This window comes from Sorex fumeus, unplaced genomic scaffold, assembly GCF_029834395.1.
Source record: "Sorex fumeus unplaced genomic scaffold, SorFum_2.1 ptg000110l, whole genome shotgun sequence".
NCBI lineage: Eukaryota > Metazoa > Chordata > Mammalia > Eulipotyphla > Soricidae > Sorex > Sorex fumeus.
In genome coordinates this window covers 1,190,351-1,202,691 of record NW_026606167.1, presented here as the reverse complement: position 1 = coordinate 1,202,691, position 12,341 = coordinate 1,190,351, and the positions used below count along the sequence as shown (strand labels likewise).

General features: G+C 60.7%; 1 protein-coding gene across 2 annotated transcripts in view; it reads right to left on the bottom strand.

Annotated features, from left to right (window-relative positions):
- SLC12A7 (solute carrier family 12 member 7) overlaps positions 1 to 11,864 on the bottom strand; it is a 42,361-nt gene extending 30,497 nt beyond the window's left edge. For both annotated transcript variants that reach the window (XM_056135079.1, XM_056135080.1), the window contains exon 1: positions 11,674 to 11,864. In XM_056135079.1, coding sequence (XP_055991054.1) covers positions 11,674 to 11,848 — 175 coding nt within the window. In that variant the 5' untranslated portion in view covers positions 11,849 to 11,864. The remainder of the gene's footprint in view (positions 1 to 11,673) is intronic.
- Between the last annotated feature and the right edge of the window lie 477 nt (positions 11,865 to 12,341).

Genomic DNA, 12,341 nt, shown 5'->3' with positions numbered 1-12,341 from the left:
TGTGTCTCTGGCCCTGCCTTCCTGCGTGTAATTCCTAGGGCCACTCCCCAGAACTCTTCCACTCTGCCCAGCCATGCTAAGGAACTGGGCAGCCTTACAGCTGTGGGGAAACTGGGGCAATCTGTAGCCATGTCCCTGTGCCACAGCAGCCAATGGTCAGGGGGTGCCTTGGGAGCCCCCACTTCTCGCCTGAAGGACAGGTGAGCCAGACCCTCCGGCTCAGGGATGGTGGGACAACGTGTCTCTGGCCAGGTGGAACGTTCTGGAGGCATGGGTGTGCTGGCTGCCCAGTGTGGATGTCTTGGTGTCCATGTGCTGGGCAGTCACTGCCTGGTTCTTTCTTGCCAGGCAGCCCCTTCTCCCCGTCCCTCTATTTAGTTCAGGGACTTCTGTTTGTTGTTCGTTTAGGGTCACACCTGGAAGTGTTCAGGGACCGGAAGTCGTGCTGGAGATTGGCAGCGAGGTCTGAATTGTCATCTGCATACAAGGCAAGTGCCTGCCTGCCTGGCTCTCTCAGGCCCAGGGCAATCGGTCTTTCCTGTATTTTGCCTAAACGTAACAGATAAACTTAAGAGGGCCAGAAAGCTAGTGCAGGGGCTGAAATACTTCCTTGAACATGGCTGACTGCAGGCATACTCCTTAGGGTCCCCAGAGCCCCCACAGGAGTGACAGAGCAGAGTCAGGAGTCAGCCCTGAGTCCTACCGGGAGTGACCCAGTCCCTTAAAAAAGAGCAGCCTGGGTTTGTGCAGCTCCAAACAAGTCCAGATTCTGACACCCCCATGGTGTCTGCTGGAAGATGGGTGCCAAGCCTCAGGTCCCCACTGTTGCGGGGCCTCGAAGCACCTAGGCTACCAGCAGAGCAAGCGACTTAGGAGCCCCAGTGCCCTCCTGGTCAGCATCGCCACCTTGGAACCCCCTCAAGCCTGTGGGGGCCCCTAGGCCCTCCCACTGCCTGCACTGAGACTTCAGCATCTGCCACAGCAGGACAATTGCAGAGTGGCCCCTCAGAATGTTCCAGAAGCCCAGGTGCCAGCTTCAGTGAGGCAGAGTTCCCGAGAAGGATCCCCTGTCTAAAGGTCACCACGGGTACCAGACTGCAGGGACCATCCACAGTGGGGGGGGTGTGTCCACATGAACAAAAGGAAGGTTGGGGCTGTGTGGGGAGGAAGGATGAGGTGAAGCAACCGATTTCCCTGCAGTGAAGACTACCCAGAGCTGGATTTCCTGGGTCCCAGGCTGGCTGCAGGGCCACTGTGGTCCTGTCCTGCCCTCTGCTGGCTGGCCTATTACTCGGGGAGGGTTGGTGGGGCCCTGAGACTGGGGCCTCCACAATTCTGCAAGCACAAGAGGGACTGGGGGTGGGGAGGACAGGGAAGCAGAGTTGTGAGGTCTGTAGAAGTTTCTGGAAACAAGTCCTGTTGCAGAAGCCAGTGGGTGGAGCCCAAGGACAAGGAAGTTTGTCCCCCACATTCCCCATCTCCTGTTCAGCTCGGGGGCTTCCCAACACCCGTGACCAAGAGTGGGTGCTGTGAAGCCTGGGGTGCAGCCAATCCCACCATAGCCTATTCACTACCTGGCCCCCTGAGCAGGGCTACTCCCTCTGCAAGGATAGTGTCCCCTGAGGTCCTCCCTTCTCTTTTTAAAGCTAACAGTCAGGCTCTTCGTGTCCTTCCTCACCCCCACCACAGAACAGGTGCACAAGGACCTCACCCACCCACCCAGCTCTGAGATGGGAGATGGTCCAGGGCTTTCCCCGGCCTTACACGTGGCCCACACAGGTGCCATCACCAGCATACCCGGCCTAAGCAGCACTGCACCCACACTCTGCTGCCCAAGAACCACAGGAGCAGCCAGAGCCAGATGGGGTCTGGGGGCCGTGGGGGGTTGGGATGAGCATAGACTGTCCTATGACCAGTCTGAGGTCTGAGTCTCCATTGGTAGCCTGTGGGGCCACAATGCCCAGGATTGGGGGGGGGCTGGAAACGGGGATAAGGGCTCTGCAGCTAGGCCCCCACCCATGGGAGTGGGAGTTTCCAGAAACTCCACTGGAGGCCCTGGGGATGCAATTAGGGGTGCCCAATCAGCTGCGGCTGTTTTCATCCCAGTTGGGCACCTGGGGCCAGTGGCAGTGCTGGCTAAGGGGTGCAGGGCTGAGGAGCGGTGGAATTGAAGGACAGTAAGATTCCAGGGCAGCAGATGGTGCATGAAGTACAGGTCAGGGGCCCAGCTGGTGTGACCCCCAGGGAAGGGGGCACCAGGAACTTCAGGTTGCATTCGGAATCCCACACTTGCTCCTGTACCCCGCAAGTACGGAACAAGCTTCCCAGACCAGAATTGGGGTACAGAACAGTCACCTGCCTTGCCAGCCCCTCGAAGTTTGGCGACAGCTAGACCTCAAGACAGTTCTCAACTTAGCCCCAGAGACAGAGCCTGACCACACCCTAGGGACAAAGAGGCGAGACCTGTGCGGGGACACAGCCCCTGACTGGACAGTTGTATTCTGTCCAAAATCCATAGACCTAGAGCTCCTGCCCCCACTCCTGACACCCTGCCACAATCCCCTTCTTCACAGCCCCCACTCCCACACCCCTATTCCAGTCCTTACTCCTCAGTCCCCCACTCACACAGAACTTAGTGCAGCACCCCACCCTCTGCCCCGCACCCCTGTGCTTCTTGTTTTCATATTCTATTCCTACACTCCCTAATCCTGTACCCCCAAGATTCAGAGATTCCAGGGAAAGGGACCCGGCAGGAGACCATCATTATGGGCCCATATGTAGGGTGCAGGAGCCTCCCTAGGTTTCCAAGTATGCAGGGCCAAGGTCACCCTGATGGCCAGGACCCACAGGGAGTCCTATAACCCCAAAATTCGTGGCTGTAGGGATTTTTTCCAGAGAGGTCCATCTTCCACTGGGGGATCCCTGGAGGAGACTGCCAGGACAGGGCCTCTATGATAGACCTGCCTGCGGGTGGGACGTGCCTGCTCCAGGCTGGAGGACAGCCTTGCAGGAAGTGCCCAAGGGGCCAGGAACAGGGGACAAGTCAGCCCCAGTCTGTCTCACACCTTAGAACTAGACAGGCATTGAACAGAGCCCTGGATCCTAATACTAACCCTAAACTTCGCTAGTAGCCGGAGGCCAATTGAGCCTGGCCTGGACTCCCAGGGAACACGTGAGGGAAAGGGGACACATCTGCAAGGGCAGGCAGACTCCCCAGTGGCCACCCCCGCCCCCCCCCCCCCTACAGTGGCAGCAGGTCTATGAGCCATAGAGGCTTCCTGGAAGCAGCCACCACCTCAGGATATGCAGGGATTCTGGACTGGCTAGGGACAGCAGCGGTACCGGCCCTCTGGCCCCAGAAGTGTCCCAACATCTGTGAGTGACAGCCTGTGCTTGCCTGTAAGGCGGTGGCCTTAGTGATGTGACTGCTTGGCCCAGAACACCTGAGACATGCTCAGGCAGGGTCAGTTTGCCATGCCCTCAGGGAGCCTGCATGTCTGAGTCGTACTGGATCAAACCAGGGGTGTTTCAGGACTGCACCCCAAGGCTCCAAGAGGTTCTGCATTTCCCTGGGCGACCAGTAGCTCCGGGTATCCTGGGTTCTGGACCACAAAGATCTCAGGCGAAGACCTGAGTACTACCCCACTAAGGAAGCCCCTCCCTTGGAGCCCCCCAAGCTCAGGCTCAGGATGGCGTGGTCACGCCCTCTCGGGGAGTCCTGCCCACCACAAGCCCTCAACACACACAGGGTTTCCATCCAAACTAGAACATCCCAGACCCCAAGGAACCCCCAGATGTTTGCAGGCCCCAGAGACTCCCCAAGACCCTGCCACCCCCTTGGGCAGCCACTCGTCATGAGCCTGGACCAACAAACCTTTGAGTCAGACCCATTGTGGGCCCAGGGTCCCCACCCTGGCTGTTCAGAGCAGCATCCCGACTCTGACAACGCTTCTACAGAGGACTGAGATCCCTGGAGGCCAGGCTGGAGTGAGCAGCCCTGCACCTTGCCTCAAGCCCCCTGCAGCACACAGCCACTCCGCACCACACAGGCCCCTGCACCTCTGCCCACACAGCGCCCAGCCCTGAACAGCCCCCCGCACCTGTGCCCACACAGCACCCTGCACTGCATAGCTCCAGCAGCCCCGAGTGAGACTCAGGACAAATTCAGCTCCCCAGAGCCTCTGCTGGGCTGCCATGAACTGGGTGAACCTTTGGGGTGACCATGCCCAGGTTGGCCCTCAGGCCAGGGGACCCATAGGTGAGAGCTGACAGGACTTGTCCTTCCTCACAAAGGGGGAACCTCATACTCTGCCATGACCCTGTGTGCAGAGTTTGTCCCCATGCCCCACTGTGCACCTGCTCGTGAACTCCAGTATCGACTCCCCTCATGATCGATAGCCAAGGAGGCATGCCTCTCCCTGTGGACCACCATTCCCGCAGCCAGGGGGCCGGCAACAACAGGGCACTGCCCAGTGCCCACCCCCCACCGGCTCTAGTCCAGGGGGACAGCTGTGCTGGGCGCTGTGCTGGGCGCTGTGCTGGGTCTCCTGGCAACGGGTCAGGGCGTGCCTGAGCCACAGGGGAGCCACAGGTGGCAGGGGAGGGAGCCCGGGGCCCAGGGAGTGGGGATAGAGGTGCCCCAAGGTGTGGTCAGTGCCGGTGGCTCCTTGGCCTCTCAAACAACGTCTCCCAGGAACATTCAGTGTGTAGACCCCCAGCCTGTGCCTGGAACCCTGAGCACCAAGAGCTCATCTCTACAGTCTCAGGCAAGGCTTTGGGTGAGACACAAAGAGGTTCCCCCTGACACCACCACTGTGTCCCACCCACAAGCCCCCCCCCCACAGTCAGTCACCCTCACAGTTTGGCTCACAGTCACCTGTTCACAGTCACACCCACAGTCCTCACTCACAGTCACCCTCACAGTCAAGCCCATAGTCATGCTCAATCACACCCACACGCTCACAGGACCACAGTGCTGTTCCTAGCTGGATGGTTCACTGGGTACTGTGCTCGTGTTGAAGAGGTAGGAGGGTGATGTGGATGTACAGGCGTCCCCAGACTACAGACAGCTTCTGCATAATGTAGTCCTGAAGACAGGGTTGCTAGAACACCTAAAGACAGCTCCAGAACATTCTCAATAAAAATGGAAAACCAGGGAACTGAATATTAGTACAAGGCTAGAGCATTTATCTTGCACAAGGCTGATCAGGATTAGATACCAGCACCTTATATGGTCCCTCAAGCTTGCCAGGAATGACCCCTGAGTATAGCCAGGTGTGACCCCCGCCCCCGCAAAAAAGAACCTTTGAATTGTCTCATAGACCCATAGATCTTCTCCGGAGTTTTCCTGACACCTGACCCTGCCTTTTACCCCAAGTGCCAGCACCTCCTATGAGGCAAGGTGCCCCCACCCCCACGGCACAGCAGCCATGGCACCACTGGCCACAGTGCCAGTATCCCCAGCACTGGCAGCCACAGCACTGGCCAGCCCTCCAACGCCCAGCTTGTCCCTTACACTGGGACCTCTGGCCATAGGCAGTCTCGGTAGGGCGCTGCTGTCCTACATGCGAGAGGGAGGCTTGCGTCAGGAGGCATGGATGGAGTGAACCCTCCACAGAGGCGCTGCAGTGCCCCTCCCCCCCACCGCTAACATCTCTGCCCACCTCACTGCTCCAGGGGGTGTCCGGGCCGGGCCTTGCCCTGCCAAGCCCAGCCCTGCCGAGGTCACTGGGGCCACTGGTGGGGAGGCTTCCGTTCCGCATCTTCACGCAGGAGCTTCACCTCAACAGGGGAGCCTCAACCCCTGGTGTCGGGTGGGGGTGAGGGGATACCCAGGAAGCAGCCTGATCACAGGTCCTGTAGGCCCCACACAATGACCTCCAGGGACAGATGCCATGGGCCATGATGCCCTCACCCGGTGTCAATATTTGTCCTCTGCATCCGTGCTTGCTGCCAGGCTGACTGGGCAGAGGAACTCGCCATGAGGAGTCCAAGAGAAGTGTTTGTGTTCCGCCTCCTGCAACGGTCATCGCCTAAACAGGAAGTGGCCAGGCCCAGAGGTTCCTTCTTCCATTTTTAGCAACAGCGCAGAAACCTAGAGCTGGCTGCTTGTGGATCACGGCCGTCCCGTGCTCGTGACTTCCAGACCCCAGGATTTGGCTCCCGGCACCCTTGTGGGATGGGAAAGGCGGTTATCTGCTTTCAGAGTCAGAGTATGGGGCTTGCTGCTTAGGAAAGGCACTTGCAGTCCATTGGGGGCCACAGTCCATTTGAGAGTTGGTGTGGCACACATGCACGCGTGCACACACATACCTAATGCATGCACACACATGCATACGTGCACACGCACACATGTATACATGTACATGCGTACACATGCACACATAAACATGCACATGCACACATATATGCAGACACGCACACATATGCATGTGCAGACACGCACACACATGCATACTTTCCTTTCCCCAGCTTGTTTGCTCACGCGTCAGTGGTGAGGCCATGTCCCCACTTGGGTCAGACAGACCTCTGAAGGGTTGTAAAGACAGTTTTGGGGTGAGGTTAATATTTAAACCTGTGGACTTTGAGTTCAACAGACGGTCCTCCCAAATGTGGGGGTGGAGGGAGTTGCCAAGTATGGACTCCACACAAGGGCCTCAGGCCTCCAGCCGCAGCTCCCGGATATAGCAGGTCTCACCCCTGCACTCACCCTGCGGGTTCTGCTGCCTGCCTGGGAACGTGGCACCTTGGCGTCTTTGGCATAGGCGGGAAGTGCAGAGCCCTTGTGGCTGCGTCCAGGCCCCTATTCTGTCCCTGGTGGCCCACATGGAGCATTCACCCAGTGAGCCCCAGCTCTGCCCCTCAACTCTGCCTCTGTCACACCTTGACCCTGACAACAAATGTGGCCCCACTTCCCAGACTACTCTAGGTGACAGGATGAGGTGATAAGCTGTGCAGGGCAGAGACCTGATGTGCACATACATATCCGTGCACACATATATCCAGCACATGTGCACACACTAGTATATGCACACACATTTGCACCTATGCACATACTAGTACGCACAAGCGCACGTGTATACACAAGTACATACATTGGTATACACACATATACATGAGTACCTATGCACACATTAGTAAACACATGAACACACATAGCATGCACATGCAGGCACACAGCACGATCTTGGTGCTCACCCCCAGGCCCACTGTTTGCTATGATGGTGACTGACAGGGCAGGGTAGTATCCCACTCTGGGGACAGGCCACCCCATTAGGCAACAGCCAGATGGCACCGGAGCGGAAGTTAGCAGCCAACCCTCCCCTCCCGCCCGCTCTGGGGAGGGGAGAGCAAAGGGCAGAGCCAAGGTGGGGTTGTGATTCAGGGGAGCAGGGCTCCAAGAAGCCCTTCCTGGGAGGCTTGTCAGAAGCTGTGTGAACACTACTTGCAGCACATCCCTACTCCTGGTGGGCCCGGTGGACAAGGACAGTGAGGAGGGGCAGACAGTCCCCTACAGCCAGAGTCCAGGAAGCCAGAGGATATTGTGGGGACAGGAAAAACTCCCACCAGGCCCAGGCTGCATTCACACCTTCCCTGGACCAGCAGTTCCCAGCGGCTGCCTGCCGGGTGCGAATGAGGCCGGAAGGAACAGGAAGCTGCCGGAGCCCTGCCCACCTCCTTTTTGGCTTCGTTTCAGAGTGTGCTGTGCTGGGCTCTTGCATTACGGGAAAACGCACATAACTACGATGTGGCAGTGACCCCAGCACAGACAGACCTTCATGCTGCACAGCTGCCAGCCTCCCTCGCACCCAAAACTTCCTCCCAGGAAACACTTGCCCGGCCCGCACACCCACGCCCTTCCTGCCCAGGAGTCCTCACTCTGTCCTTGCTGCCCACGGCACAGGCACGCATCTTCTGTGTCTGCTGAGCTGCACGCGGGCCAGTGCTCCTGTGGTGTAGCCAGTGAAGGCACCCACCATCCTTACTGGAGGAACCTAAACCCTCCCAACTACAGATCTGTCTGGATGCCCTTGGGCCTATGAGGCGAGCCACAAGCTCACTTACTGGGTACCACTGGGCGGATCCTTGCTGCGGCTGCGCCACTATACACAGAGGTGTGTGTGTGTGTGTGTGTGTGTGTGTGTGTGTGCGCGCGCGCGCGCGCGCGCTTGTGTGTCTGCCCTGCTGACCTGGAGGTCTCCCTGCTGCTGGGGAGCCGTTCTGGGAGTCTGGAGGCTGGGACACTCTCTTGGCTGGGCTGTGGGTCTGTCTCTGAATACAGCCCCATTAAGTGGTCGCTCTCCTGTCACCCTGTCCCTTCCCCATTGCCTTGGGCCCTGCACCCAGGACAACTCACCTCTGAGCCTGTGAGCCCCAGCCCCGCCCATGGCCACAGTCCAGCATTCCCAGTAGCACAGGGCGCTGTCACCAGGCCTCTGGGTGGAGAAGGGGAGGTGGACGGGGGTGGGCGGGGGCAGACTGGCACAGGGCTCTCCCCTTCCCAGGTGGCAGCCCGCCCAGCCGTGCACCAGCCTCGCTTCTATGCCTGTCTGGGGCATGCAGCCCGCACAGAAGAAGGGGTGCCTTGGCTCCCAGCCCCCCAGGAACCAACCCCCCCCAAGAAGAGGCAGGAGGTACTGGCACACAACTACAGCTCATGTGGGCCCCGTGGTGGCGGCCATGGTGCGCGGCAACATGAAATATTCACGCACAAGAAAGCAGAGCTGGGCGTGACGGCAATGCCCACACTGAGGCCCGGGGCTCACAGACACACAGACACAAACACTCATGCACACACCATATACTCACACACACCCATACACACAGCATACACCCACACATACACTGACACACCATACACACACATACGTATACACACATCCATCCACACACCATACACTCACACACACCCATACACATAGCATACTCCCATATATACACTCACACACACCATACACTCATACACACCCATACACACAGCATATACCCACATATATGCTCACACACCATACACACATATGTACACACACATCCATACGCACACTATACACTCACACACACCCGCACTCACAGCATATACCATATATACACACACACACCCATACACACAGCATATACCCACACATACACTCACACACCATACACACACATACATACATACACCCACAGATATACTCATACACAGTCATATACACAACATATACCCACACATACTCATACACACACATTCACACACACCCATACACAGACCATACACACACACATACACACACCACACACTCACACCATACACTCACACACTCCTACAACAGGAACAGCAAGCACACGTGCCCAGCGCCTCCTCTGTCCTCTCTGTCCGCCTGCTCCCTGCACTGTGGGTCTGGCTTGTGGCTACCCTCGCAGGCCTGGCAAGTTCTGAGACTGGACAGTCCTCCGTCCCTCCTGGGCACAGGCACGGGGTCACCCTGGCTCACAGCCAGTTGCACCTACCAGGTAGAATACAGGCAGCTAGGGGGCACCCGGGTGAGCTGTGCACCCCAGTCTGGGGTTTGCCCCTTCCCAGCGGCCACAGGCTAAAGGCAACACTTCTCTGGGCCTCAGGGACATGAGGTATCTGTGGGGGTCAGGTGACCCCGTGAGAGAAGGCAGTGGAGCATCGGGGAGACAGGGAGAGGGTGGTGGTCACGGGGGTCTGGTTCTGGATATGGGGCCTCTGCTGCTCCCATGACGAAGCCCCACGGTCTCCCCACCACCCCTGTTTCCTGAAAGAGGCTGCAGAGCGAGCTCCTTCTACACCCCAAGAGAGGAGCGAGCGCCTCCCCTCACCTGTGAGTGTTCCTCCTCTCTGCTCACCTGTGGGCGCCCCTTCCTTCACCTGTGGGCGCCCTTCTCTCCCCTCACCTGTGGGAATCCCCTTCTCTCCCCTCACCTGTGGGCGCCCCATCTTCTCTCCCCTCACCTGTGGGCATCCTCGTCTCCCCTCACCTGTGGGCACCCTCCTCTCCCCTTACCTGTGGGCGCCCCATTCTCTCTCCCCTCACCTGTGGGCACCCCATTCTTTCTCCTCCACCTGTGGGTTCCCCATTCTCTCTCTCCCCTCACCTGTGGGCGCCCCATATTCTCTCCCCCACCTGTGGGCGCCCCATCCTCTCTCCTCAACCTGTGGGTTCCCCATTCTCTCTCCCCTCACCTGTGGGTGCCCCGTCCCCTCCCCCCTCACCTGTGGGCGCCTCATCCTCTCCCCTCACCTGTGGGCGCCCTGTCCTCCCTCCCCTCACCTGTGCATAAGGCTTGGGGTGTCCCATTCCCAGCAATGAAGCCCCAAAGCTGGCAGGTCCTGCCTGCACCTGGATGTGTGTGTGGCCATCCCTGGGGTTGGGGGGGCTGGGGGGCTGCACTGATGTCCGGGGTCTCAAAAGCAACAAGGGACTCCCAGGTAGTGGCACTGTGGCACCTGCCGCAGCCCAGAAGCGGGACACGGAGCCTCTGCAGCGAAGCGGCTCCCACTCCAGCTTCACTCAGGGCGGAAGAGCAGCCACCAATGAATCAAAGGACCTTTGTTCGCAGGGTGGGTGCGATAGCCAATAGCCCAAGCAACGGGTGGCGGGAACCGGCCCACGGCACAGAGTCCAGGCGCCTCTCTGTAAGCAGCAGGCTTGGGTGCAGGGAAGCGCAAGGCGTGTGGATGGTGGCTGAGGGGGGACCAGGGAGGAAGGCACGGGGGCTCTACCCACAGCTCTGGGCCCCCAGGACCTAGGCAGAGCCTGCCTCATGCAGGCCGGGGACAAAACATCAAAGTCCAGGCCGTCCCCTGGCCTGAAACAGGGAGCTGGTGAGTGGCTACCCAGCACTGGTCAAGGCCACCGATGCAGAGGACGTCTAGCCAGGACGGGGGATGGCAGTGGCCCCGGCCCTCAAGAAATGCTGAAATTCCAGGCGCCACCTGGGGCCGCAGAAGTGATTCCTGGGCCAGGTCAGTGGGGGCTGCAGAGCCCCTGAATGCCAGCGCTGAGGACCAGTGTGCCCAGAGCCCAAGCAGCTCAGAGGGACAGTGTGGCCAGAGGGGCAGTGTGCCCAGAGCTCCACATACGCTGGGCCACAGTGGACCAGTGCCCACCCACTCTCCCTGCAGGCCCACCCAGCATGCAGACCTGCACCCTCAAAGCCCTCTACCCCAAGCCCCACACAGCCCCCGCAACACCCCTGCTCCCCATGGGCCGGCCTCAGACAGCACCACCAGGGTTGAAGGCAGGAAGGCCACAGAGCAGGGGCCCACAGGTAATGTTCCATGGCGCCCCAAGAGCAGTTGGGGAGTCTCTGGGGCGCTGTTAGTCCAGCGCAGCTCTAGGAAACACAGCCTTGCCACAGTGAGGGTGGGGTCGGCAGCCCAGGACCCCAGGCTGACTGCCCCCAAGGCCTTCTGGGTTCCTGGGCGGGAGGCGGGAGACCAGACAGGGCTGGGGAGCCTGGGAGCTCCACAAGGTTCCTGCCCCTTCAGGGGACTCTGCCGGGCAGGGAGGTCAGAGGACACCCCCACAGCTGCCCTGACTGGCCCCTCCCGCCCCTGCGTACGTACCCCAGGCTCTGCGCCCCCACGGCGCCCAGGCACGACCCCACCCCGGTTCTATGCCCAGGCACGACCCCACCCCGGTTCTATGCCCCCTCTGCACCTACCGTAGCGGTTCGGTTCGTGGCAGTACCGCAGAATGGGCAGCGCGTCCGCGCGCGGCTCCGGTGACGCTGGGGACCGGGGTTCCGGGACCCCGTCCGAGCCGGGGTGCTGGCCGCCGCCGTCGAGCTGGGTCTCCTCGTCCGCCGCCGCAGGGGTCACTATGAAGCGCTGGGACATGGTGCCCCTAGCGACGCCCCGGCTCTGTCCTGGACGCGGCGAAGGCAGCGGATGGAGCCGCGAAGGAGGGGCGGCGGGCGGGGCCGGGGCGTGGCGGTGGGACGGCGCGGGGCCAGGCCGGGGCGGGGCGCAGGCGGGCACCGGGGAGCCTCGGGGCTTCCCGCAGCAAGGGCGCGGTGGGCACCGGGGAGCCTCTTGGTCTCCCCCGGCGAGGGCGCGGGCGGGCACCCCCGGAACCTCCGGCTCAGAGGCCCCGCAAGGACGCGGGATCGGGCCGGGGACGCGGGGTCGGGCCGGGGGCGCGGGGTCGGGCCGGGGGCGCGGGGTCGGGCCGGGGGTGCGGGATCGGGCGGGGGCGCGGGGTCCGGGCGGGCGCGGGGTCGGGCCGGGGGCGCGGCGTCGGGGCAGGCGCGGGGTCGGACGGGGACGCGGGGTCTGGTCGGGGTCGCGGGGTCTGGCCCGGGGCGGGTTCGGGGCGGGCGCGGGCGGGGGC